At 39.2% G+C, this 27,053-nt stretch overlaps 1 protein-coding gene across 1 annotated transcript; it reads right to left on the bottom strand.

The window, feature by feature from the left end:
* Positions 1–2,016: 2,016 nt before the first annotated feature.
* On the bottom strand, positions 2,017–25,899 carry NR2F6 (nuclear receptor subfamily 2 group F member 6). Its single transcript, XM_063455448.1, has 4 exons — positions 24,356–25,899; positions 11,247–11,341; positions 3,725–4,252; positions 2,017–3,565 (listed from the first exon to the last, which is right to left on the bottom strand). Exons 1-4 carry the CDS (start codon positions 24,625–24,627, stop codon positions 3,291–3,293), a joined length of 1,170 nt encoding a protein of 389 aa, XP_063311518.1. The 5' UTR covers positions 24,628–25,899; the 3' UTR covers positions 2,017–3,290.
* Positions 25,900–27,053: the final 1,154 nt, after the last annotated feature.

Genomic DNA, 27,053 nt, shown 5'->3' with positions numbered 1-27,053 from the left:
CATTTCAATTTAGAAATACATATGCAAAGAATTGGCATAATGGATTTTCTATTCTAAACGAAAACAAGGGCTAACTCATCTACAAACGTTGACTAACAGGACTCATGAGTGTAGCCTAAAAGATTTATATGCATAAAGTGTGAAGCATTAATAACCTATAGTCTACCATTTTTCACACGTGTTGATGTCCTCCCACTTCTGGTGGACTGCAACTCCCATAATTTCAAGTCGGGTTCTTGATTAAATATCCTGGTGGCTGGAGTTTAACATAAGTTGCATGGCTGTATGTTGTTACCCATTATTTAATACAGTGCCTCTAAGCCCCAAATAACCAATATTGGGACCCCATACTATTTTAGTGGGTCCACAATGACTGAAATAAAATGACACTCAGGACCCGGGTTACTATCTACAATAAATTCATTGCAACACTGCTTTCTCCATTGCAGGTAAACCCCTTTTAAAATGGAAAGAGACAAATTAATGCATTTTGTGGAAGTCATTTTACTATTGAAGAATGCATCACTTAATCTATTTTGCAAGTAAATAACGGGCCCCCAAAGCTAATTGCTTGAGCATATTTTGGGTATCTGACAAAAAGGTTCAAAATCACTGGTTGGCCAGCACTAAAAGAAAAAACAAGTTTTAAAACCGCAATGGATCGGTTACCTGGAATCATTATGCAAATTGTAAGGAAGTGGACAATACAAAGTTTACCTGACATGATTTGATATTACTTCACAGGAAGCCATGCTAGGAGGGAGCATACTTCAGGTGAGTATATTTTTATCTATACATTTGCTGTCGAATCTGTCAGCAAAATATATAGATTGGATGTATACCTACCTGAAGCCGATTTTGTCAGCCACACAGTAAATCAGTGGATGACTGGTTGACTGTAAGGGTCAGTAATGCTGAAATATAAATGGCTTTCATTAAAAACAAATAAAACATTAAAATAAGTTATAGGACTTGCAAATTCCGACTTTGCGATTAGAAGCTATTCAATCAATGGAAATAGGGTAATTAAAACGGCAGAGAGATAATCCATCAGATACAAATCTCAGGAAGTCATTAAACAGATAAGTGAAAACTGATAAACAACCCTTGATGGCTATTAAACAGAATACAAAATCCATAACAATAGTGCCTCGATTTTCTTCTTTAAAACAGTTTCTTTAAAACAGGTATGTCAAACCTAAAAAGTGATTTGTTTTGTTCTCACTTTACATAAAGTGGATTCAATCTAAATGTTGTGCATAAACATACTTTATTTTTCTATATGTTTACACTTTCTTTTGTAAGGTAAGTTTAATGGATGTTTGCATGCACACACTATTATCCTACCGTGGCCATTACAAGTGAAATCTGCAGCATATTTTTTTCCCCAGACACTGTAGCCCCAATCAGGGGCAATTAATCTGTGGCAATTAAACAATGATTTCATCTCTCCCTTGTTGGTGGCTCAGAAAGAGTGGTATTGTACACAGTTAAGTGACAGAACTCAGCAGTTAGTATTATACCATGCGCTGAGCTCCAAAGAAACAGTAAGGTGCACGTAGGGGAAAATGCACACCTTGAATGCTCACATCCCTCTCCCCCACGTCCTCGACAATGGGATAGTAAGAAATCGGAGAGGATAGCAGGTGTCACAAATTAGGAAACGTGTGTGTGGCTAATTATATGTGGGTGTGGTAATGTATGTGGCTAGTCATGTTGAAAGCCCACTTGATGTGAACAAACCTTAAATCTAAAACAGAAAAAAAAGACTACGTTTGTCATACTGAGTAAATAACTTTTGGACCTGAAAATTAAAGGTATCTCGGAATCATCCAATCATCAAGGTACTCTAAGTACAGTTTTAAAGGTACTAAAAGTTAGTGGTAATGAGACCCTCACCCAGAAAGTGCAAACCCTACAGATTTGTTAGTTGAATGACTGGGCTGAATCACTCTTTATTATGTTTGCCATGCCTGCTTTAGGGACAACTGTGCTTTAGCCAGGTTTCATTTTTTTTTTTTTTAAAATAATAGTATGCTAATAGTTCTGCTCTTGTACCACCACAGATCCTATGATGTTTGTTAAGCTTATGATTTGTAGTTCAACAAAGTGTTGGAAATTACAAGTGGATTGTACATGGTTTCAAACAATAACGTAATATCGAAGGCATATGGCGTTAGATGTTTTCTTTTCAACAGTAACTTGTTAGGAGCACTTTGTTTGTTGCAATACATGGTTGAAGAACACGAGGATGGACAAAATCACCAAGGGATTAAGAGGAATATCCTTTACCAAAACAACATATTAAGTTCTATAGGTGTAACAATATATTTAGAATAGATTTAAAGTAGAATTTATAAAGTTTGCTTTAACATCCCAAAGTTTCCCGAACTCTGTTCTTAGCAAAGATCAGTATGGCTGTCAGTTATTTATATCCAAAAGTTAAGCATTAGATACCCAAACTGATATGCAAATAAAGAAAATTGATCATCTACAAAATAATATTACTGATTGATTTCTAAATTAAATATTTTTGAAGGATTGGATTTTAAAGCTAAGGGGAACAGCAAGGAGCCCTGGCCCCAATTAACATATCTCATCCATTTAGTTGAAAATAAGGACATTTTTCATGCACTAAAAGTGGATTACAACTCAATTAACTTTTTGTTGTACTATGAAATCCAATGCTACAATAGGTCAGAAAGTCTCTCTCTCTGATGGGACCAAATGCAGTGAGCTCCTTCCAACGAATACGAAAACAGTAGAACTGCTAAAGAGTAATTTGCAATGTTCATATCACTTATGGACACAAAAAAAAACAGACATTTAGGAGGTAGAGTGGGTGTAGCTTGAGGATATAGTCATAATAGTGTATTAATTTGGTGGATTTATAATTTGCTTTAACACAGATGCTTGGTGAACAGAAACTGTTAGTGATGAGGTTGCTCTGTACAATATCAAATGGAACAGCTTTAACCTCTTTTAGTGCTTATGGTATAAGTAAGTAATCATGCATCTAGGCAATGACCTATGTAGGCGCTGTCTTACAAATGTTATTCTCAGGCCTTATTTGTTACCATGAAACATGGTACCATGTGGATTACTGCCTGAGAGAAAAAGTCAGGAGAAGTGGTTTAACTTTACCCCATACATCTTGGAAGTGCCTTCATAAATCCAGTATAGATAGTCACACCCCATGTCCAATGAAGAGGCGCAGAAGGCTGCCCCAAGACACTGTCTATTATGTGGCCACAGAGAAAAAAAATATCACACTGAAACACCAGATGGTGCTATTGACCAGATGAGTATGGCCAATTGAAGCTGCTGCCAGACAGAAGCATGTCCCTGATTAGAGTCTCTATAGGAGTTTTTCCAACAAGCCTCATGAAAAACAGTTGGGAGATGAGGGATGCAGGCACAGCTCGGAGGGCAGGTAAGCGCAGCAAAAGACGTCCAAATCTCTGAGGCTGTGAAGGATACTGGGCTCGGACATACTCTGTAAGAGCCACCTGGGCTTTTTCCTGTAAACTCTCCACGTGAGCTGGATCAGTGAGGCCACAGGCATCTACATACAGAGAAGAAGGAAATTAGTTGAAGGCCACATAGCCTACCTGATGGCAAAAAAACTAAACACAAATAAATATACAATAATGATTAACCCCAAAACATGTAACAATACTGAGTGAACAAAATATATATATTTTAAAACTACAGATGCATTTACCTGATGTGAAGAGTGCAATGGCTTTCAAACAGGCATATTCAGCTGAGTCCACCTGAAGTCTGTTAAGCTTCTCCACCTGATCCTGGAATACCCGTATCTGGTCCATGAAGGACACCACCCTGTCAGCAGACATGGGTGAAGCATGGAAACCTGCAGCTGCCAATAATGGTGCCATATGTAGAGGTAAGGCAGACTGTGCTGCATTCAGCACAAACAGTTCACTCCAGCTCAATCGAAGCAAAGAAACCTGGTCTGCCATAGCAAGCTCTGGAAAGTAGGGAATGTTCCGGGACCATTCCACAGTGCTAAAAAGAAGCCGGGCAGCAAGCTCACAGATATTATCAATGCCCATTACACTTCCCTGTTGAGCATACTGGGACCCATAACGAGAGGCTGGGTATGGTTCTGCACGCAGAAGCTGGGAAATTAGTTCAGAAACTGGTTGCCCATTAAAATATTCTCCTCCTCCTGGCACGCCGGTGGGACTGGCACTGGAATGAGCAGGTGGTATCCGACCTCGTTGTACAGCTTTAAAGGAAAAAAAAAAGATATATATTATTTTAAGTTTAAATAAGTGATATCACTTAAAACAGGTCATACTGAATAGTAGAATGAGCAATAGAGGCCAAAAATGGTTTTATAGAAAGCAATGCTATTCTAAGTAAGAGTAAGTGTGCTCCTTACCACTTGCTATAGCCAAAAATGTAATAGTGCTACCCCCATTCTTAAAGAAGTAGTGGTAGTCTCTGATTCACAGGGTGGAAATCAAAGCTTCACATAGATCCTACAACCAAAATGTTCTAAAATGTTTTGACAAGTTACTCTGGGAGAGAACCAGGACACTCTAGGCACCATAACCATTACATAGACTGCAGTGGTTATGCTGCTTGGAGTGTCGTTTGAAGATGATATTTTTTTTTATGACAAATTGCTGAACTTAAAAGCCACTCTGGGCAGAACACCATAATGTCTGCAGCACGACTCTTTAACATAACCATATAGAGGATAGTGCTTAATCTTCTTACGACCACCTCCTGCACCAAAAATAAACTGTATTGGCATCACAATGTTCCTAGTATATTATATAGTTCTGTGTATTTGTTACTTTGCAGGGTCTAAGGATACTGTTCCCCAGTTTATGCTGATTGCCCACAATAAAACAGTTTACTGTAGCAACTGTAAAGACTATTTTAAAAGGGAGAGGGTGTGCAATTAAGGTAGTTTGCTAAAGTTACTTTAAAATCAGTTATATAACATTTAGACAATGGGTCGTTGAGCTAATTTTCTAACTGAAGAACTGGTTAATGGCGTACATCATTTGGGCCCCTCCCCCCAAAAAAAAGGGTAAGAACCACTGATCTATACAATTCAACTTTGTATGGGTGATCAAACACGGTTCCCCGAGTACAGCAAGTTACAGTCTTTTAGACTTTACTCGGTATGTTTTCTGTATACACACTAGCTTGTTTATTTCCCCAACCCCCACTATGCTCTCTCAGCACCCAGGTAGGTCAAAGTAATTGCCTTCACTCTCTAAATGGGTTTAACATTCTGAATGCAAAGCCCACAGCTCAATTTTGCAGAACTGAAAATTATAACCTCAGCTATGATCCTCGTCTTCAACTCATCTATCAGAATTCTGGTTTATCGCTCCTCGTTAATCCATTATTTTGGTTTTAATCTATACCATTACCAGCCTGCTGCCACTGTTTTCTTAGGCTATGTGCACCCATTTATATTACTGTGCACAGGCAGTGCTTGTATATGACTGCTGTGCTTCTGGGCCTATGTTTGTTCTTGCCTGTCCTCCTCCTACAATTGCACTATGATCTGCTCTCCCTCCCCCTTCTTAGTACCATTGCAGTGGCCTCCCCCCCCCCCTCCCCCCCCCCTCCTCCTTCCCTCAGTACATGCAGGTCATTGGTGTCTACTCCTCCCCCCTTTTCTCTCCACTTGGTTCACTCCATGTTTGCTGAGCCCTGGCTGGAATGTGCTGAACTGAGGAAGTGGCAGCAGCAAGAAGGGGGGAGAGAGGGGGATAGACAGAGCTTTTATTTACTTTCTAATGCCTGAATGGACGCTTAGGGTTCACTCAAGCAAGGAGAGGGCACAGAGCTTAAAACGCATCAAAAGGAGGGCAAAGGAGAATGGGTGAGAGAAAAAGAAGGAGGGGGAGAAATAATCATGGAGAGAGAAAGAGGCCAGATGAAAAGAAAAAAAAAAGTCACAGACGTATAAGAGACAAACAGAAATGATGAGTCTAAAAAAAAAAAAAAATACAGACACTTTTTCAGTTGCTTAAATATGTGAAAAAAAAAAAAAGCTGAAGCATTATTTATATAAATTGACTAACCACCATTCTGCTATACACACTGACCAAATAAGGTTAACTTTAACATCTAACATCTGCATTTCTCATTATACCTTAACCAGCCCCACCCTCTGTGAAATTATGGTCACATGCATAGCATTGAGCAAGTGATTTATTGATATGACCTTTATCTGCTGGGAGGTCATGTGGTCACATGACAAGGTGTTCCTACTTATCACCTGTCCTTTCCTCACACACCCTGCCCAGGGCAGTGGAACTTACAATATACATAGATTAACCCTATCAACCGCTAATGTAACAGATGGAAATGCCTGCATGTAAACTCAATGGCCGTGGCATGAACTGTGCATAGTGAGAACTCAGATGGTATGTGTGAAATACTTCTCGGGACGCCAATGTTGGGGAGTATGCATGATAACTGTTGGGTTTCTACTGATTTAAGCTAACTCATTTCGGTATTATTCACAAAATGCTAAATTGTAACAGATACATTGTAAATTAAAAACAGATATTCAAAATCCAGCCTAAAATAGCTCTCACAATCAGCAAAATACTGGGGACATAAGCATAGTTTAGGCAGGTTAGGTGAGCAGTGACATGCAATGTTTAAGCTTAAAAAAAAAAAAAAGGAACATTTTTTACACGTGAGAAAAGTTCTTATTTGAGTTGCCATGTCACTCACTGCTCGATAAGTCTGCCAGAATCATCCTTATGTGGCCAGACCAGCTTAGGCTGTTCTGGGCTGGAAGCACTGTGGCCTTTTACTTTTACATGTGCTGTCCTACACCTTTGTCTAAAATAGCTGTCGTGGCAAGCCTGATGAGAAGATTTGCAAATAAGCAGTTTTGTCTTAATTTGGCAATTTACATTTTTTGGCACACTACAATTGAAAAAGAACACCACAAATTTTTCTACAAAGTTAAACTATATTTTCCATAATATTTAAATAAAATTCTAGTTAAAACTACTTTAAATGTTACTAAAAATAATATGTATTGTATCATGCAAGGAAATTTTGGCATGTTACACCCAGCAAACTGTTTCTTATCTGTTACTCTTATTAATAAAACCTAAAAGAGTGAAAAACTACTTAAAGTGCTGTCACACAATTCACACACTGCCCTTTAAAGCTTATTCACACTTTAGTGAAACAGGCCGTGCTCTTGACAGTATGCATAGAGATATTTGAATGGGAATGTAAACAAAAGAAACGCACAATTGATCCTTTCAGTTCTCAAACTGTGACCTCTTTTGTACACGTTACAGTAACATGACACTATGGCAAAGCTGCTGCACAGCCATCTAAAATGTTTTCTAGTATTGCAACTTTTCTTTATACATCATATCAGCTAAAACTCTTTAAAGGAACACTATAGTGTTTGGAATACAAAGCTCTGCCCCCTACCCCCATTTCCTGCACACCCTGTGCCAGTTAAACGGTTACAAGACCCTTTTTCACTCATCTCTTTTCAGTGCCAAGGTTGCTCAGTGCTGGCCCTGTTTTCTCCAATGTCAGAGCTAAGGGGCAACCTAATGAGGCAAGCACCACATATCCTTCCCATAGGAAGCACTGAATCAATGTTTTCTTGTGGGGGGGGGGGATTTAAAGACTCCCTCATGCACAGCGTGAGGACGTCCAGTGTTGTTTCACAAAGTCAAAATCTGTGAAACAGGAGAAGAGGTAGTCTTAGCACTGCAATATAAACATTGCAGTTTCTCTGAAACTGCAATGTTTTACATGGTAGGGTTAAGAAAACAGGAATACTGTACCCAGACCACTTCCAAGAGATCAAGTAGTCTGTAGTGTCCCTTTAAGTGTGCTCATTGTGCAATATATAACTCATATAGGTGTTGTATGAAGCAGATCGTTTCACTGTAGATTGTGAAAACCAAACTACTAGCAAATCTAGAGCTAAAATGGTATGCTATCAGCATAAATTACAACTATGGCAAAAATACTGTGGTACACACAAATACGTGCACACTGCAAATTAAGTGCAGAACCCACAATGCCTAAAGAGTGGCACAGCATGCTACTGTGCTTGACATTTATTAAATGCAAGCATATGACAACAAAGGATACCACCCTAATGCAGACTTCAAGGAAGACCATCTACACTATTGCAGGTAATTTCATTAACTCAATGTGTTTACAGTGCAGAGTTAAACACACCTCAAGTGCCTATCTTCTGCAACAACCAAGTAAAGCCTGGTCACATGACAAATGAAGCTCATAGGAATGCATAGAATTCAATGCTTTGGATTGGATCATCTGTGAGACAGTTGGATGACGCCACGGGAGGAAGTGCGGACTGCAGAATTTTTCTTAGCTTTTTTCTGCAAGTGGAGTGAGTGTCCTAAAACTAATCTGGCACTAGTGTTGGGAAAATACAGATTTGTGTTTCTAACAGTATAGTGTTCTTTTATCTATGGAATCCTTTCAACAAATTGAAAATGTGATTCAATAGGAAAACATTAGCATTTTCTACTCTCAGTAACTATACGTCAAAGACTTGCTGACACAAACTCATTCACACAATGCAGAAAACAGGGCCATGTTTTGCAGTCTTGACTGTGGAAAGGGTGAAACCTGTGGGTGGGAAAATGAGTCACTATAAGATCAAAGATGGTAGCCAAAGCAAATGAAGAGGAACTGAAATTTGATATTGTCATATTCTTTGTGAGAAATTTGAGAAGCTGTCATTTCTCATCCTTAATCCTTCTCCAAATAGCATGTGAAATATTGAGATTTAACTAGCCATAGGAGCATTTCTCACAAGGAAAATGTAAGGACTTAGTCTTCTCCAAATCCTCCCAAAACGTTAACTAGGGAACTTAGCAAATAAGAAATGTGTATTTTGCAGGCTGTCTCTTAAATTGGCTTCATCCTACAAGTATGTACTAAAGTATCAGTAGTGATTTATCATATACCTAGTACTTTATCCCTTGTATTTCTAGCCTCCCAAATGAGAGGTTCGAGCATAAGTGAAAGAATAACAGGTTATTTACTAAAGTAAGAATTCAAAGTGAATTTCAAAACTTAAGGCAAAAGTAGCTGAAGTGACGTTTCCAATTTGGTTATTTTGACCTTTAATTTGAAAATAACTTTGAATTCTCATTTTAGTAAACAAACAAACTGAGGGATATTGCAGTGCTGGTAAGATTTAATTATGTTTAACCCCTTAAGGACCAAACTTCTGGAATAAAAGGGAATCATGACATGTCACATGTCATGTGTCCTTAAGGGATTAAAGGGGTACTCAAACCTCAAAAACAGTGCTTTAAGAAATACTATTTTATCAGGAGCAACCTTTACTGGCCACCCAACACAAAAAAATAAATAAAACCTTAACTCACCTCCACTCCAGCACCAAGACCAACTCTCCTCCAGTGAAGTCACTCCCCTTTGCTGGAAGTGGAATGATGTCGGGGAGGACGGAATATGAACAAAATTGACATAATCTAAATTGGAACTTTTGCTCTGGCTAATGACACTGCCACGGATGGAGCAAACGGCTGTTGAGTTTCATAATGAAGTACCGCAGATACAGACTGCAAACACCACGAACACTTCTAATTTAGCCTTTCACGTCAAAGAATGGGCAGGGCTAGCCACAAATGCCCATAAAGCAACACAGAGCCTGGGGTGTTGATAGCGAACTAAGAACCTACAAAGCGTTTCTAAATATTAAACTATAATGAACTAGAAAAAAAACTGCATGGTAAAATTTAGACTAATAAAGCCAAACTGAGACTACAGCCAAGTTGGAGAATTTCTGAACATCAGATATGTTCCCCTAAATTTTGCCATTTGGTTTTCAATTTATTATAATTTGCAGTTTAGTGAATAAACTGCCAAGTGGGACTAAGAAGCTGGTCACTCGTCGCAGTGCTGCCCAAATTATAAATAATAATAATACACTACAGCATTGTAAATTTCCAACAAATTCCACCACGCTGTACAATGGGCATGACGTTTATTCACTAAGCTGAGAATTACGAAGAATTGACAGACGACATCAAAAATATAAAGGGAAACTGGGCAGGAAATGACACCCATTTCTATGCATTATACAGATAATGTATTGAAAATTGATGAATCTGATATAGTTTACCCACAGCTCAGTGCACTGTATAGTAAAACGGTTTACGTGCGCCTCTTGACAGAGCAGCTGTCTTTGATTCAGATTTTGTCAGGGAGAAAGAAGCATGAGGTATGCACACATCAAACACACACACGGACAAAATTAATAAATGGCAGCTGGAACTAAGAATTCTAGCTTCTTGATTGACATATGTTTGACAGGCTTCTCTTATAGCTGTGTGTTTTTTACAAATTGCTGTAGTTGTAATCCACTCTCTGAGAGTGGGTGCAAGGTTCTCTATGCACCATCACCTTTGTATATATACAATATTGTGATTGTGCTTAACGTGATCTTTTAAGGCAAAACAGCAGAGCTGTGAAAAATACTAAAATGGCAGTTTTTCGACTTTTACTATTCTGACCCAAAATGTGTAATTTCTTTGACAGTTCGCTTGTTTTAGAGAATAAACACATACATATATAATGGTTAGAGGTGCCTAAAGATGGACAGAACCAAGTGTTAACAGAAGAGCGGAAAGGGTAGCTGGTAGAAGAGACATGTCCATGAGAGGATTTAAAGGTCTGAGTGCAATGTCCCATGTCCCTTAACCCCTGCAGTGGTAATTATTGCAGTGTCTGAGAAACTGCAATAATTGCCCTTGAGGGTTAACTCCACCTCTAGTGGCTGTCTACCAGACAGCCACTACAGGGCTTCCTGGTTTGAAACGGACCTTTGGTCCAGTATCGGACGCTCTGCATGAGGATCTCCAGCTTCAGATTTTTCTCCATAGGAAAGCATTGATTAATGATTTCCTACAGGTAAATCCTAATGCGAGTGCAGCCATTGTCACGCATGCGCATTAGTTCTCCTCTGCCGGCTGACGTCGGCGGGGGAGGAGCGTGGGCAGAGCCTGACCCACTGCAGAGGAACATCTGCGCTGGCTTCAGGTAAGTGACTGAAGGGGGTTTAACCCTTTCAGCGCTGCGGGAGGGGGGCACTGTAGCATTCTATAGTGCCAGGAAAACGGCTTGTTTTCCTGGCACTATAGAATCCCTTGAAGTACGGTATATGTAATGAATTATGTTACAAGGTATAGGGTAGTTACCTTCTTTCCTCATGCCCACTCGGAAACACTTCTTCAGACGGCAGTACTGACATTGGTTGCGATGATGCTGGTCTATCTGGCAGTCACGATTTGACCTGTATGTATAGACACAGATCACATAAGGCAAAGAAGAGTGCTAAGCATAAAGTTTAAAAGAATGTCTATGACTTACAAAGCGCTTCCCAGAAACCAGGCACTAAAATGCAAGCAGGTTTCAAATACACCATATACATGCAAACACATTCTAAAATGAAATGCCTCTAAAACCCATATAATATACATTAACATAAATTTCTTGCAAGAAAATTGCGTGCAAGCCTCCTGGCACCAGCCACCCACTACATAAAAAAAAAAAGTTGAGAGACATATTAAACAAAACGGATATAAATAAATGCTAAAGCATGGAAAATCTGAAACAGGCTGAATATACAGTAAAACCTTGTACTAGTACTAACCTTGTACTATGAGGAGGCTATATAGTTAATGAACTTGACTTAGTTTGTGTTAAATATCTATATGTGTTGGTGTTAAACAAAAAATGGATTAGATCCCCTAACCCTAATTTAGCCGAAAAACTGCCAACATGTCCAACTCACTGTTACATCGGCTCTGTCAACCACCACCCTCCCACCCTAAAGATAATATCTTTAGGAAATGCTCATAAAGACTGTGTTGGAATTTTAATGGAAATCCAACAGTTAAAAGATATCGTATGACAAAATAGGGATTACTTTTTTTATTTATTTTTTTCCTCCACTTGACAAAAGGTGGAGCTAGCTACCGCTATCACGTTCTGTCAGTTTTCCAGCTGTCTCTAATGACAGCTGTAGGAAAAATGCATTGTCTTGCTCATCATGAGAAAATATCTATGGGGGCTCCCACGGCACACTCCATAGACATCCATGTTGTACTCACACGAATGAATGCGAGTACAGGACTGACATGAGCACTAAGCAGATGAAGTGCCTGGAGCTAAAGGAATAAAATTTCGGCACCTGTGGGTGACAACATCAGGTAAGCAAATTTCACCTTAGCTGAACTCCCACGCCATGGCACACCCAGTGGCGATGTCACCATTGGAAGATATGTAAAAAACCCAGAAGGTGACAGAGCCACTTTTAGTCTAATGCTTATCTTCTCTTTTCACAGCACTATTCAAACTTTTCATTTTTGTGAATGCCAATTGCCTACAAGTAACTAAAATAAATGTATAAGTATATACCGTATATTTTATAATATCTAAAAATTAAACGGGGTATTCCAAACATACATATCGTATATCTAACCAAATTATGAGGGTAATAGCACCATTTTGTTCCCTGTTATAAAAGTATGAGAAACTTTATTGCCTAAAATAAAGCCCTGTAAATATACACACATAAAATTTGGAAGACCAACGGAATACTAGAATAAATGAGATACGGTTGGACAGGTTGCAGTTTGGAGGAATGTAATGATACAAAGAGCAAATCTTCAGGTCAGGTATTTCGAAAGCATAATGTTAGAGGAAATGTTTAAATGGGATTTGTTAATTCCTAGGATTTTTAATATTATATTTACTTATCCCATATATTTAACAAATATGTAGTGTGCCAGAAATACAATTACCGGTAAATGTATTCACCAGAGATAAATCATAGAGAGAAGACGAGAGATGAAAAATGTGTAAACATGGTTGCATTCGATTTCCTCAGTTTTGTGTACATGCACCATTTTCTTATGTATAAAACGCTTTATACATAGGTGTTTTCTTTCCCCGCCTTTTCTGTGATGCACCAATATAATACCAAAAATCCCAATACTTTTTATTCCTCTTTTGAATTGTTTGCTCTTTTTTTCTGTTTATTTTATCATTAATTATCATTAATAAATAAAAATAAGGCAAATGATTCACATAAAACAAAACAAAAAAAATCTTTTAATGTTTATTAATATCCTGAAAGCCGTTTAGCTGTTACAGAAAACCCATCATTCTGTGGTTGAAAAATCTGTAGAAAAGAAAAGACACCTCTTTTTATACATTGAAAAGAACGACTTTGTGAACCAAAATGGCAAAGGAAATAAAATAATGGAAGACGCATGCAAAAAGAAATATTTTGTTGCAAATGGGGAACTAAATAGGAGCAAGAAAAGTGCCAGGGAACTGCCTCAAAAGTGAGCACCACAATTTTCATTCTTACCTCTAAAGTTATTATTTCTCCTCATTTGCAATGCGTTGCCAACTGACCCTGGACTTAAATGGATAATGATGGAATTTGTTAAATCTTCATTATAAATTGAAATATAGTTAAAGGGACACTATACGCACCCAGGTCCCTTAACCCTCTAGTGGTAATTATTGCAGTTTTTGATAAACCGCAATAATTGCCTTGGAAGGTTAACTCCACCACTAGTGGCTGTCTGCTAGACAGCCACTAGAGGGACTTCCGGGTTGTTAGGCGACTTCTAGTCGCCTAACATGCGCTGGATGTCCACACGCTATGCATGGAGACGTCCATCGTCACCTAAAACCCCATAAGAAAGCATTGTATAATGCTTTCCTATAGGGGGAAGTCTAATGCGAGCGCTAGAGGAGGGGTAGGGAGCGTGAGGGAGGGGGACACTATAGGGAGTTATAGTGCCAGGAAAAAGACTTTGCTTTCCTGGCACTATAGATTCCCTTTAACACAAATTATAGTTGTTTTTCAATTCTTTATTAAACTTTCCATTCTCTTTTAATAATAATAATAATAATTAATTCGAAACTTGTAATATTTTGATACTTTTTTCCCCTTCCATATGTATGTCTTGAAAATAGGATGGATATTATATTTTCCTTACTTATGATAGAAATATGTGTGATGAATACACTATATGAGAGGTGTGTTGGTGTGTACACATCCGCTTGCTTTACAGTGACCTCATTGATGTTTTTGATCAGAAACGCTTATAAAAATTGCATACGGTACTTCAGTGCTGTAATCAGTAAAGTGTAGGCAACTGTGTGCAGTCTTTATTTAACCAATTCAGCCCTGATACGTTTTTATGAGCTTCCTTGAAAAAAAAAAAAATTCAATGGGATGAGGTCACATACAACCAGGCAGTACCGATCTTGAGTTAATGTTAGAATTTTAACGGGTACATTTTTTTTCTAGCACAAAACATATATTAAGTATGTATATCTGTCTTCTGTGTGTTTTGTGGACTAAGGGCCACTTTAAATACAGTGTTTGGGCATGGCACATTGTGGAAAATATCTGTTTGTTCAAGAGTGTGTGCAGATCTGTAAACACGCACAGCTTGCCCCTGTAGCTGTTTGAATCATGATGAATAAATTACTCTGTGCCGATTACATTTTCAATATAAGATTCCTGATATCACACTGTGGCATACCACCCCAATGTCATCAAAACAACACAATAATCTGTGCCAGAGAAGAAAAAACTACTTGGGGAAGTGGAAGAAAAAAAAAATCTGCTGTTGTTATATTATGATATAAGAAAAAAAAACAAAAGGGTTGTTTTTAAAAAATTTTTACAAACAAGGAAGTCTGCCGAATGTATCCAAGAGACAAGGGGTTAATTTGTGTTAATGTAAATAAAAGGCTTGGAAGTAGAGACAAGGCTCCATCTAAAATAAACACGTTGCAAAGGTCAAGAGTAATAAGCTCCTCCGAGCTAAAGACAAAGAACCAGAACTCCAGAACAATGTCATAGCTTTTAGAGTTACAGGATGGTCTAAGAGAATGTATATAATGCTGTATAATTTTACTGAAACTCCAACCCAATGAAGCATGTATGTAGAATGGAAACACTTGTCAAAAGGTTTAGCTTTAAATGGATATTCACATAAGAAAGATCCTGCAGTCTCACTGTTAAGTTGAGTGATAATTGCAACAATTTTGAAACGATGTTTAGATTATTTCCTTAAATCCCCTAAAACGTGCACAGAAATAATTTTTCTATGTTGTCAAATTGTACCCTTTTAAAAACAATAATGCAGATCCTGATAGCTTAAAGACTGTGACCCAGAGAGAAAGTTGTTCCCCCTTCGGCACCCACTTATGACTGTGCAAATGGACGTGTCACCTGGGGCTTCTTTGCAAAAAGTGTAGCAAATTCAAAAGTTGCAGTGCTGCTATGAACTCATTCAGAGTTGTTCATTAAACTTGCCATTGTTTTACTTGCCTCAACTACATCATGCTACAGTCCAGTAATTCTTTCCCAAGAAAGGACCAGATATTGTTCAGAAAGTAGAATTAAACCATTGAATTGAAAGGGCATACATGTTCTGCTAAAAATACGTAAAGCAGTCAAAATGCAGTGAAAAACATTGATTCGTCTCAGCCAAAATAGTTCCCCATTGACTGCTAGAGAGAATACACTGTACATATGACATAACACATGTGAGCATGTGCAGTGATTCCCCGTAGGAAAACAATGAGACATGCCTGGGAATGTTTAGTAGTGCATCGGTATATTGACTTTCAGCTTTCATTGACTGTACACCCACAATAAACTCTTTGACACAATGGGGGAGATTTATTAGTGTCCTATTCTAAAAGTGCAAAAATGTGAAAGGGAAACAATCACCAATGGAATGCGCTTGCTGTTTCCAGTGGTTTTCATAGTGACTGCCCCCTAGCATTTTAGACCACTTTTTAGAACACTTCAATAAAGCTTTCTCTATTCAAGCGGCTGTCATACACACCCACTCAAAAAAATGAGCATTTCAACAAGATAAAATATTTATGAAATGCTCATAAAGACTGTGTTGGAATGTCCCTGAAATTCCAACCCAGTCAAAAGATATCATAAGACAGAGTAGGGACTACTTTGTCTTATGTATTTATCCTATGCTTGTCAAAAGACAGAACTAACTTTTGTCTGAGGGGAAAAATTTCTCTCTCTACTGCGGGATCCCCCATAGACAACACGGTTGTACTCTTGTGCACACAACAGTACAGCACCGACATCAGCTCCTGGTAGAGGAAGAGGTAGGAGCTGAAGAGGACCTCGCTGAAGAAAATGATGGCGCCCACAAGGGACAGGTTGAAGTAACCACTGGAATGCACTTGTAGCAGTCACCATCTGGGCTCTTTGCAAATTATGCAAAGAACCCTTATAGTGATAGAATCTCTGTAAAGGAGCACTATAAGGTCAGGAACACAAACATGTATTCCTGACCCTATATGGTTCAAACCACCATCTAGCCACCCTAAATATAAAAATATAAAAAATGTAAAATCTTACTTGTATTCAAGCCTGAAGCTGCTGGCTTTGTCCCTGTTTCCTTTTGACCTGCCCACTGCCTGCTGACATCAGCAGAAGTGGTAGCCTCCCCATAGGATTGGCTGACAAAGAGGCAGATCATGGGCAGAACCAGCACAATTCAAACACAGCCCTGGTCAATCAGCATCTCCTCATAGAGATGAATTGAATCAATTAATCTCTATGAAAAAAGTTCAGTGTCTGCATGCAGAGAGAGGAGACACTGAATGTTTGGATGCATTTTAGGCAGCCATGACCCAGGAAAGATCTCTAACCATCTGAGGAGTGGCCAGTGAAGTTGTCACTAGGCTGTAATGTAAACACTGCATTTTCTCTGAAAAGAGACAGTGTTTACAGCAAAAAGCCTGAAGGTAGTGATTCTACTCACAAGAACAAATTCAATAAGCTGTAGTTGTTCTGGTGATTATAGTGTCCCTTTAAGATAATATCAAATGTAAAGGGGGAGAAGTAAGGGATATTTTGTTTTTTGAAAACCAACATTGAAATATTAACAGACTACATACAATTTGTATGCTACTAAAATGTGCTTGGTGAGTTCCCTTAGGCAGCTATCTTGTCCGCTGTGAGTCTACTGCATGAATAAATCCCCAATGCTGTCAAATAAATAGGGAGCTATGAGGGCTATGACGTGTGTTTTTTCATAAAGCCATCTTCCAGTTTCAAAGTATGACCTTTTGTTCTGCTGCTAACATGTCCAAACAGGTACAAATTCCATCCCTTAAAGGGAATAAATGAACTAAAACCAGAAAAACAGCTTTAACCCACACCGATATATTACTTGTCGATGCTGAACAATATGTTTCTGAGTGGTAGTATTGTCCTGCCACCAACTAGTGTATGCCAGAGATGGAGCAATTAATGGAATAGAAATAAAGAAAACAATAAAAGAAGGATAAAATGCATACTGTAGTTATCCAAATAATCAGAAATAAGCATTCTCAATGCTAAAAAAAAAATCTGATAAAAGATGCAATATTCTGTATCTACATAGATATCAATAATAACAATGGTTTTCCTGGGTAGGCACCACAATGTACCTCTCGTACATGTTTTATCCTTATAAACATACATATACACTCATTTTTATTAGAATGGTTTCTTATTCTTTGTTCTTTTAGAGCACTGTCCACCCCTTGCATTATTTAAACACCACTGAAGGGTTACTCCAACCAAAAGCCAAGTGTTTTTATAAAACAATGGTCTTGCTTAAAGTAACATTTAGGGACCCCCCCACCCCTGAAAAAAGTAAAGCTAATCGCTTTTCCAGAGTCGGGACCTAGTTCTTCATGCAGCCTGATCCTCTATGTCTGATGTCATGAAGGGTGGCCTGAGGGGAGGGTACGTGTGGCATGCAGTGAGTGCGGGCGTTAGAAACCAAATTTGCACGAAATTCACATTACCACCTAGAACTTCTGTTTTGGCATGGCAAATGACATCCCAATGACGCTGCCGGAGATTGACACCTCTGGCAGCAGAGGGCTGCACATTCAAACTCCAGGCACCATGAACACTTTCAATCAGTGAAGTGGTCATGGTGCTTGGAGTAACACTTTTAAAAAGCCATCCAATGTAAAACCCTTTTTTTTTCAATTTTTATTTAGATTTGGGAAGGAGGGGTCTGAACCTAGATAAACAGGAAAACAGTGTTGCATAGAAATACTGGTTCGTATTCCTAACACTACAGTGTTCATTTAATGTTAAAAATGTTTTTTGAATTCTTTGTAAGTGGTGTTACACTGTAACAGCATGATGAGGCGCCAACATGGCATTGTGATATTTGCTCGGTTTGTGTTGGGAAAATGGTGCTAAGTATTAACATTATTTCCAAGAGGCAAAGAGAAATTATCTGGCTATTTTTTAAAAAAAACTAAAACTTTTAACAATGGTTTCTACATCACAAAACACTCACGCACATACACATTGAAATGGCCTGTCCTCTTTGACAAGATTTTTATAAAATGCTGCACTAAATTCTAAAAGCTATGCAAGTGAAATATTTTGTGATTTGAGAATTGATACTAGAGTTTATTCTCCTTTTTATCTGAACATTTTTTAAATCAGCCCCTGTCAGTAGCCTTAAGTACAGTGAGGTTCCATCCTGGCATATTGCAGGTGTTTTTTTTTTGTTTTGTTTTTTTGAGAATTTGTTTGTTTTTTATCAGTGGAAATCCACTCTTAAAGAGTTACTCCAACCCTTTTTAAAGTTTCTTTATTTTCGCTGTAAAGGTCCTATTTACCAAAAAAAGAGAAACTGTTTAAATAAGGTGAACACTTACCTTAAATCCAGCGCCAAGTGAAGTTCTCCACATTCCTTCCTTGCTTTCGCTATTGTCATGTCACATCACCGGTTGAGTTTCTGAGATGTAGCATTGTTGGATCTGAGGTGCATGTGCGAAAGACACGGCAAATGTGCCATTCAGCTTCGTCTGATACTGAAGCATTGAATCCAGTGCAACACCGCGCATGCTGAGTCGCAGCTTATCTTGGCTCTAAAGCACATCCACCTCCTATCCCCAAGTCAGAGCAGCCAGAGCAAATGAAGGAGAGATGGAGTGATACAGAGCTGCACATAGGATGGTTAAAATGTAGAAAACTCACCTCCAGCGCGCCCAGCCGCCTATCCACCTCCTTGGCTGACATAATCAGAATTACAATCTCAGCCAATTCAATGCTGTCCCGTAGGAAAGCACTGAGAGGCTATTACACAGAGAAAAGACAGTGTGTACATTGCTGCCTAGGGACACCTCCACAGTGCACAACGTACAGTACTGACATTCAGTGTCTCTGTGCCCTGCGTGGAGGCGCTGAGTTTGCCCATAGAGATGCATTAATTGCTGTCTGTTGTGCACTGTGGAGGTGTCCCTAGGCAGCAATGTACACACTGTTTTTTTTTCTCTGAAAAGGCAGTGGTTACAACAAAAGGACTGCAGGGACTGACTATACTCACCAGAACAACTACATTAAGCTATAGTTATTCAGATGAATATAACGTCCCTTTAAATGTAGGAACAGGCTTCTACCTGCAGGAGAGCTCACAGCACTGCTTGAAAGTGTAGAAACTGATTAAGTATGCTGCCAACTTGCAGAGCTTGATGACAGACGTAATCTTTGTATATACCGTTCTCATTGAGTTCCTTTAAAATAAGATTTTTAAAATTGTATTTAATAACATAAATTCGGACAGTTGTTACTGGTTATATATGAATTCAGTTCTGGGGCAAAATTCTAAAAGTGGAATAATTAGCAGGAACAATCCTACTGGTTTTCATGGTGATTACACCACTTTGAAAATGTTCTGCCATGAATGCGCTTTTAAAATTAGCTTCCCATTGCCATCAGCTATTTGTTATTTTCTTCTTCACATGATAGGTGATACAATACCTCCGGTAATGAGGTCATACCTCTGCATGGGGCCGTGTTTGATCATCATTTTATTTGGTTGGTAGCATACGTACATACTGTTAAAAGGGTATGGTATCACTTTTCACTTTTAAATTTTAGATACGCTCTACAGACACCACGACATACACAAGGCCAAGGAAGGTCCAGCATAAATAAAGGCACACTCTAGGAACCAAAATAACTTAATTAAGCAGTGTTGATGTATAGATCATGTCCCTGCAGTCTTTATACAGCTCTAGTCACAACTCCCTGCATGTGCTTTGCACAGCCTTCCTAAACACGTCCTGAAAAATAATCCATATAGTTTAGGTTCCTGTATTGCACAATCTGTTTAATCTAGAATTTCCTATCTCCTGTTCTGTTAATAGCCCCGAAGATCCTGCAGGAGACTCGTCTGTGTTATTAAAGTTCAATTTACAGAGCATGAGCTAAACACTTCTAAAGTCAGTTACCATCTGATTGGAGGTTTTTTTTCCATGCAGGCTGTGTCAGTTATAGCCAGGGACTGCCTAGTACTGAACAGACTCTAGCATGTAAGCTTATTGAGCAGGGCCCTCAACCCCTCTGTTCCTGTGCATCCAACTTGTCTGGTTACAATTACGTGTTTGTTAGTCCACCAATTGTACAGTGCAGCGGAATTTGTTGGTGCTATATAAATCATAATAGTAATAGATGGAAACAAAGTATTTTAACTCCTAAATGGCAGAGAATTGAGCAGTGAGACTGCAGCAAACCTGCTTCATTAAAGGACCACTATAGGCACCCAGACCACTTCAGAGAAACTGCTATGTTTACATCCAGCCTCTAGTGGCTGTCTCATTGACAGCCGCTAGAGGCACTTCCCCGCTTCTCACTGTGATTTTCATAGTGAGAAGACGCTGCCGTCCATAGGAAAGCATTGAGAAATGCTTTCCTATGGACTGATTAAATTTGTGCACGGCTCTTGCTGCGCATGCGCATTCAGCGGATGACGTCGGAAGAGGGAGGAGAGTCCCCATCGCCGAGGGAGCCCAGCACTGGAGAAAGGTAAGAATTTAACCCCTTCCTCCCCCTAGAGCCTGGCGGGAGTGGGACCCTAAGGGGACTTAAAGACCCTGGGGGGACCTAAAGACCATATAGAGCCAGGAAAACTAGTTTGTTTTCCTGGCACTATAGTGGTCCTTTAAGCTAAAGTTGTTTTGATGCTTATAGCATCCCTTTAAAAAGCCAACTGTACTCAAAATGAGCATGAAAAAGTCATTTAAAAGTGACACGATAGGCACCCAGACCACTTCAGCTAATTAAAGTGGTCTGGGTGCACTGTCTCTATTGCGTTTAGTGCCGCAATGTTAAACATCGCAGCTCAAGAGAAACTGCATTATTTACATTGCAGCTCTAAGTCTGCCTCCAGTGGCTGTCTCCCAGACAGCCACTGCAGGACCTTCCTGCATCCTAACAGGCCTTTGTATCTGATGCCGGACGTCCTCCCGCTCTGCATGAGGTTTCAATGCCCTCCTAAGAGAAGGTCTAATGCGCGCGTGGCATTTGCCGCACATATGCACTAGCGCCCATTGTCGGGTGACATAGGAGGAGGCTGAGCCATGACCCAGTGCTGCGGGACATTGGCGCTGGGATCAGGTAAGTAAATAAAGGGTTTTTAACCATTCATTTACCAAAAAGGGGGAGGGGGCACAAATGAGGAGGGGGGGGGGGGGGGGGGGGGGGGGGAGTGAGGCAGAGGGAGCTATAGTGCCAGGAATACAGATTTGTATTCCTGGCACTTATAATATCCCTTTAAAGAATATTGGTGGATATTTCTAAAAAGTGTTACATCAATTTTTTGCCGTTTTTCAGTTGCTTCTCCTATTCATGTCTATTTATTCTCTTATTTGTTACAAAATATTCTTTACTGTCCCTTTTGCCATCTTTTTATGGTACACAAATCGGTCCCTTCTAATATATAAAAAGAGAGGTACAAAAGTGTTCTATATCTTTCCAACAAATTTTTTCGTCACTGTCAACATTGAAGATTTTCCTTACCGAATAAGCTGCTTTCACATTGCTTTTTGTTTAATGTGTTTAAAAAAATCTTTCAAATTTACTTTTAGGTCTAGTAATATTATTCATGCTATCATATTGTGTGAATGCAATCAAAATCAGCAAAACAAGTGAAAAATCTGAAACAATAAAAGGTGGAGAATGAATTAAAAGAAAAGATTGATCACTGTGTTGCACTAGACAGAAAAAAGGGCACCAATGTATAAAAGGTAGAGTAACAACAGTTTTATATATTATAATGCCGCTTGCGCATCACCGGCACATACAAAGTGAACATTTCCTACACAACTTCTGATGTACCTCTATAGTTTCTGGCTCCATGTTAAAATGGGGCTATTTTTCACTATAGATATTTCATTATATTTTTGCAGTTTATACACAAACACGTGAAGTATTCAAAAAAAAAAAACTTTGGATACAAAACAATGTGTAAATTTATCACCCGAAACGTCTCAATATACTAAACTGAGAATTCAAAGTGAATTTAAATTGTGAGGCCAGAGTAGCGAAATGAAAGCTTAGTGGACTAAGATAATTTTTTGAGTCAATGTATCTCTATGGGTATCGTTCAGCACCTTCATGCAGAGTGCAGACACTGAAGTCCAGTAAGTCCCTTTAGTGGCTGTCGGAGTGACTTACTGGGTTCATCCCTGGATGTGACTGACACAGACTGCATGAAAAAAAAGGGTTGATTTTCATTCAGAAGTTAACTTGCTTTAGAAGTTTTTATCTCCTGCTCTACAAATTTAAATTTAATCACACACAGGAGGCTCCTGCATGGTTTAGAATGATATTGACAAAACAGAAGATAAAAATTAAAAAAACATTAAAAATTAAATTACAATAAGTAAGTTTAAACATTAGATCTCTCTTTACAGGAAGTGTTTAGGAAGGCTGTGCAAATCACATGGAGCTGTGACTAGGGCTGCATAAACAAAGCGATTTAACTGCTAAATGGCAGAGAATCGAGCAGTGAGACGCATACGCAGATGCATGATCTATACACCAAAACTGCTTCATAAAACTAAAGTTGTGTTGGTGCCTATAGTGTCCCTTTAAGCTATAGTCTTCCCTTAAAATGTCCTTTACTCATTTCCCCCCCCTCTCCACACACACAGCTTTGGAGATTTTTCATCATTCCAGGCTTTCTGTACAAATAAACCCCAGGTTTCATATCCCCTAGACCCACTATATCCTTTTTACAATTAGCAATATTTGCTTGACTGTGTACTATTGAATTTTTATTAGATGCTCTTTGAGTTATCATCAAAAACATTAAAATAGTTACTTTTGCTTGGAAGCCCCCTCCCCTCGCATTTACACTTCAACTGTCAATTACAGAAAGTGAATGTCACAGTCAATAGTTGTTTATATGAATTGTTTTATGACATTATATAAAGTACTATTCTGTATTCTCTCACAGGCTAGCCATTGGTGAGTGAAAATGTAGCCCTCGCACAAGGAAATTCACCAATGGTAGGTATGCCATGGACCCTACCGATTAGCAGTGACGAGTAACATTTAGGCCGGTCTAATAGCAAAGAACCTGACATTTTAAGCCATGTACTGGTGATGCAACATCTGGAAAATAAGGACACCCTATGTTGTGGAAAGAAGAGGGCTGCACCAACAGAAACAGTTTTCAGGATAGTTATGCAATTATATTTTGTCCACATACACAACTTTTGAATCATTTCCACTTACATCATTCTGCAGTATATAACCCAATCTAGTAAGTTGTGTATGGACCACCTGTATTCAATTGCTCTGAAGATGTCATATTGCTCTATATGTTGGTAACAATATATCGCTAAGTACACTCTTCTAACACTTACTGATATCCTACCAATCCACTTTGCATGAGTTCTCACAGTGACAACATAACATCCTGTGAATGGTTATATTGATCTGTATCTGTTTATATGGGTCAAAGCCATTAGATTACTATAGTGCACAGAATTCTATGACATGGACTAACAATATATATTAATACAGTCATAGTAATCTATGGCTACATCTGCCAGTCTATCACTGTGTTTTGCTACGTGGTTCTAAAAGGAGCAAAAATATAAAATATACTGATCAATTTCAAAATATATCAATGTTGATGCCTATATACGGTATATAAATTGTTTTGTTATTTTTATTTTTTTTTAAAAGTGCTGCATCAGTCTATATCACTGACTGAACATACATGTGGTGGTGTGTATGCAGATTGTGCATGCAGATTGAAGGCTCATAGCAGTGTACATGAAAAGGAAAATGGTCGATAAAAAGCAAGCGAGCATATTAAACATGCATATAATATGCTTATCTTGTTAATCATGAAAAGTCTTTGGAACGGTATGGAAACGATGATGCTTTATACATAAATGGTTGTAAGACCAACCTGGTACTAACCTGCAGGTGTAACTGAGATTCCTTCGGATACTTCTTTTAAAGAAACTTTTGCAGCCCTCACAGGTGAAGACCCCATAATGCTTGCCACTGGACTTATCTCCGCACACAACACAGTCCACTTGAATCCCAGGGCGTTCTTCATCCCCCTGCTCAGGATCACTCATTCCACCCTGAGGTGAGGCTTCCTCCTCCTCGGAATTTCTGGGATACCCTTTCCCCATACCATTTGTGTCGCCGTTGGGGTCTCCCCAGCCCCCAGACACCATGGCCATACCAGCACAAAAATAAAAAATAAAATAAAAAAATTCTATACACCAAGAAACAGTGAGGGGTGGGGTGGGAGGAAAAACCCTATCTATTGAATAGGACAAATGTAAGATCTATTAAGTTAATATGTCATCCTGACCCAAAGAATGGCCTTTAAAAAAAAATAAAAAAAATAACTGTTAATAGTGTTTGTGTGAACAATTCCTCTGGGAAGAAAAAGTTGAGCAATCAATAATGGATTGCAGGAAAAGTCAAAGAAGCATTAAGTCACTGTATGAGAAGATGTTAGAAAGAAAATTATTGGGAAACTAAAAAAAAAAGGTTTTTGAAAAAAGCAAACTGCTAAAGTTTGATGTCTACTTTACAGAGCTGATTGAAAGTGACAATGAATACAAGATAAAGGTTGCAAGAGAGGTCAGAAATGTGTTGGGTCCTGTGCCCTTCCCCTTATGGACTTCCTGGGTTACAGAACAAGACAGACCTGTTCTGAAAGACCAAACAGGATGAAATAAAATACAGCTGCCCTGAGGGATGTTTTGGGGAATGGCAAAGTAGTGTATGGCACAAGGATTAATGTAAATAATGGTTATAAATATATACTATGGCAGGGAAGTGATAATTTAGGATGACTAGTGTTTAATATCTATGAGGTTAGTTGTAATGACAGTGTGAATGGTATGGATGAGGTGTAAAATGTGCTAATTATACTCTGTTAGTCTTAGGTTGTGTAAATTCTCTGGGGGTTCCTGAGCTATAAAGCGTGGAATCTGGAGGTATATTGATTGTTTATGGAGTTAAGGTCATGTGAGTGTAAGGATTCTACATAGTCTAGGTATATGAGTGATGATCAGCAATGTGAAATGTGGGATAAAAAAAGGGAGGAAATTACTGTTAATTACTATTAGTGATTTATGATTTATTTTAGTATTAAAGTACATATAGCGTGTACAGGGTGATATGCAGGCTGTGTAGACTGAGTTTTGGGCTATAAAGAATATAAAGGGTGAGGGGTATAATGTGCAGTGTGTGGGCTTTCTATAGGGTGAGATGGGGGCTCTCAATGCTGTAGTTTTTCTATAGGTTTTAGTCTGTGTGCTGGGGGGGTTGTGTAGCCTGTTTGCTGGATGTTAATGTGATAGCCGTGTACAGTGTCTGTCTAGTAAGCCCGGATCGGGTGTGTCTGAGCCCCCCAGCGGGGTGCAGTTACCCAGAATATCCCCTCTCAGCTCGCCCCATGCCCGGTGCCCGGTCCGGAGTGCGGCCGATGGGAGCGGAGAGGGCGGAGAGCCTGGGCCCCTCCTACCCTGTGACACCCTGAGAGGAGGGCCCTAACCAGGGGAGGCATAAGGTGAGGTGGGACGTGACATCGGCTGCTGGATCTAGGGGAGAGGTGACTGGCCTGGCTGGATAGAGCCAATGCTATGAAATACATATTTCATTATTTTTACTGTCATTTATTGTCCTGTACTTCGGTTTAAATGGTTAAAAGTCGACGGTTAAAAGTCGTGGTTTCTGATTCCCCACACCTTCTGCTGGATAACATGGGGCCCAGTGCAGGGGTGAAGGGGATATCAACTTTTTAACTTTAAATATCTGACTCAGGTTGTCCAGAATTTACAAGTGTCACTCCTATCAAGCCTTGACAGTTCTAACGATGGGAGTTGTAGTTCTGCTACAATAGCTGGGTGGGGGACTACCTTTGGACAATCCACAATGCCTGCTCCATACTGCCCTCAATGGACTACTATGGCACTGGCTACTGTGGGGTGGGGGGCGATCAGGGTGTGTGTGTGTGTGTGTGTGTTTGTGTATATATAAATCATATATAATATAACGAGGAAGCAGTACTATGATTATGCCCTAATTTTGTGGTGGGGTTTTGTTTTGTTTTTTAATCAAAATCATTCAAATTGCCACTAAGAAGCCTAAGATTACCACTATAGCTAAATAGCTCAGCTATTGACTCCTTGGCAATGCTGAACTAATTCTCAGCATGAATAAATAGAGCATTAACAACAACAGCAGCAGACATCCCTTGTATCCTTTTTACTGGGGGAAGGGGGTGCTGTTGAAATGGACCTCATTTATTTAAAGGCTTACTCCAACCACCATGACAACTTCATTGAGTTGAAGTGGTCATGGTGGTAGGAGTATATATTATTATTATTTATAAAGCGACAACAAATTCTGCTGCACTGTACAGTGTATGTTTACTGTTTCTGCTTGAAACACTGCACATAGTGATATATTTTTAATTTTGTGCTGGGGGCTACTTGTACCCCAGGCACACATGATGTAGGTGGCCCATAACTGTTCCGAACTGCAAGTGTCCATTCTGCAAGTGGCATTCTTTAAGTACATAAATTCTAAGAAAGGGGGGGGGGGAGGGGGGGTTGGGGAGGGGGCGGAGCCTAACTGCTGAGCCAAGCAG

Source organism: Pelobates fuscus, chromosome 5 (assembly GCF_036172605.1).
Source record: "Pelobates fuscus isolate aPelFus1 chromosome 5, aPelFus1.pri, whole genome shotgun sequence".
Lineage (NCBI taxonomy): Eukaryota > Metazoa > Chordata > Amphibia > Anura > Pelobatidae > Pelobates > Pelobates fuscus.
The sequence above is the reverse complement of the archived record's forward strand: the minus strand, read 5'-3'. Positions and strand labels throughout refer to the sequence as shown.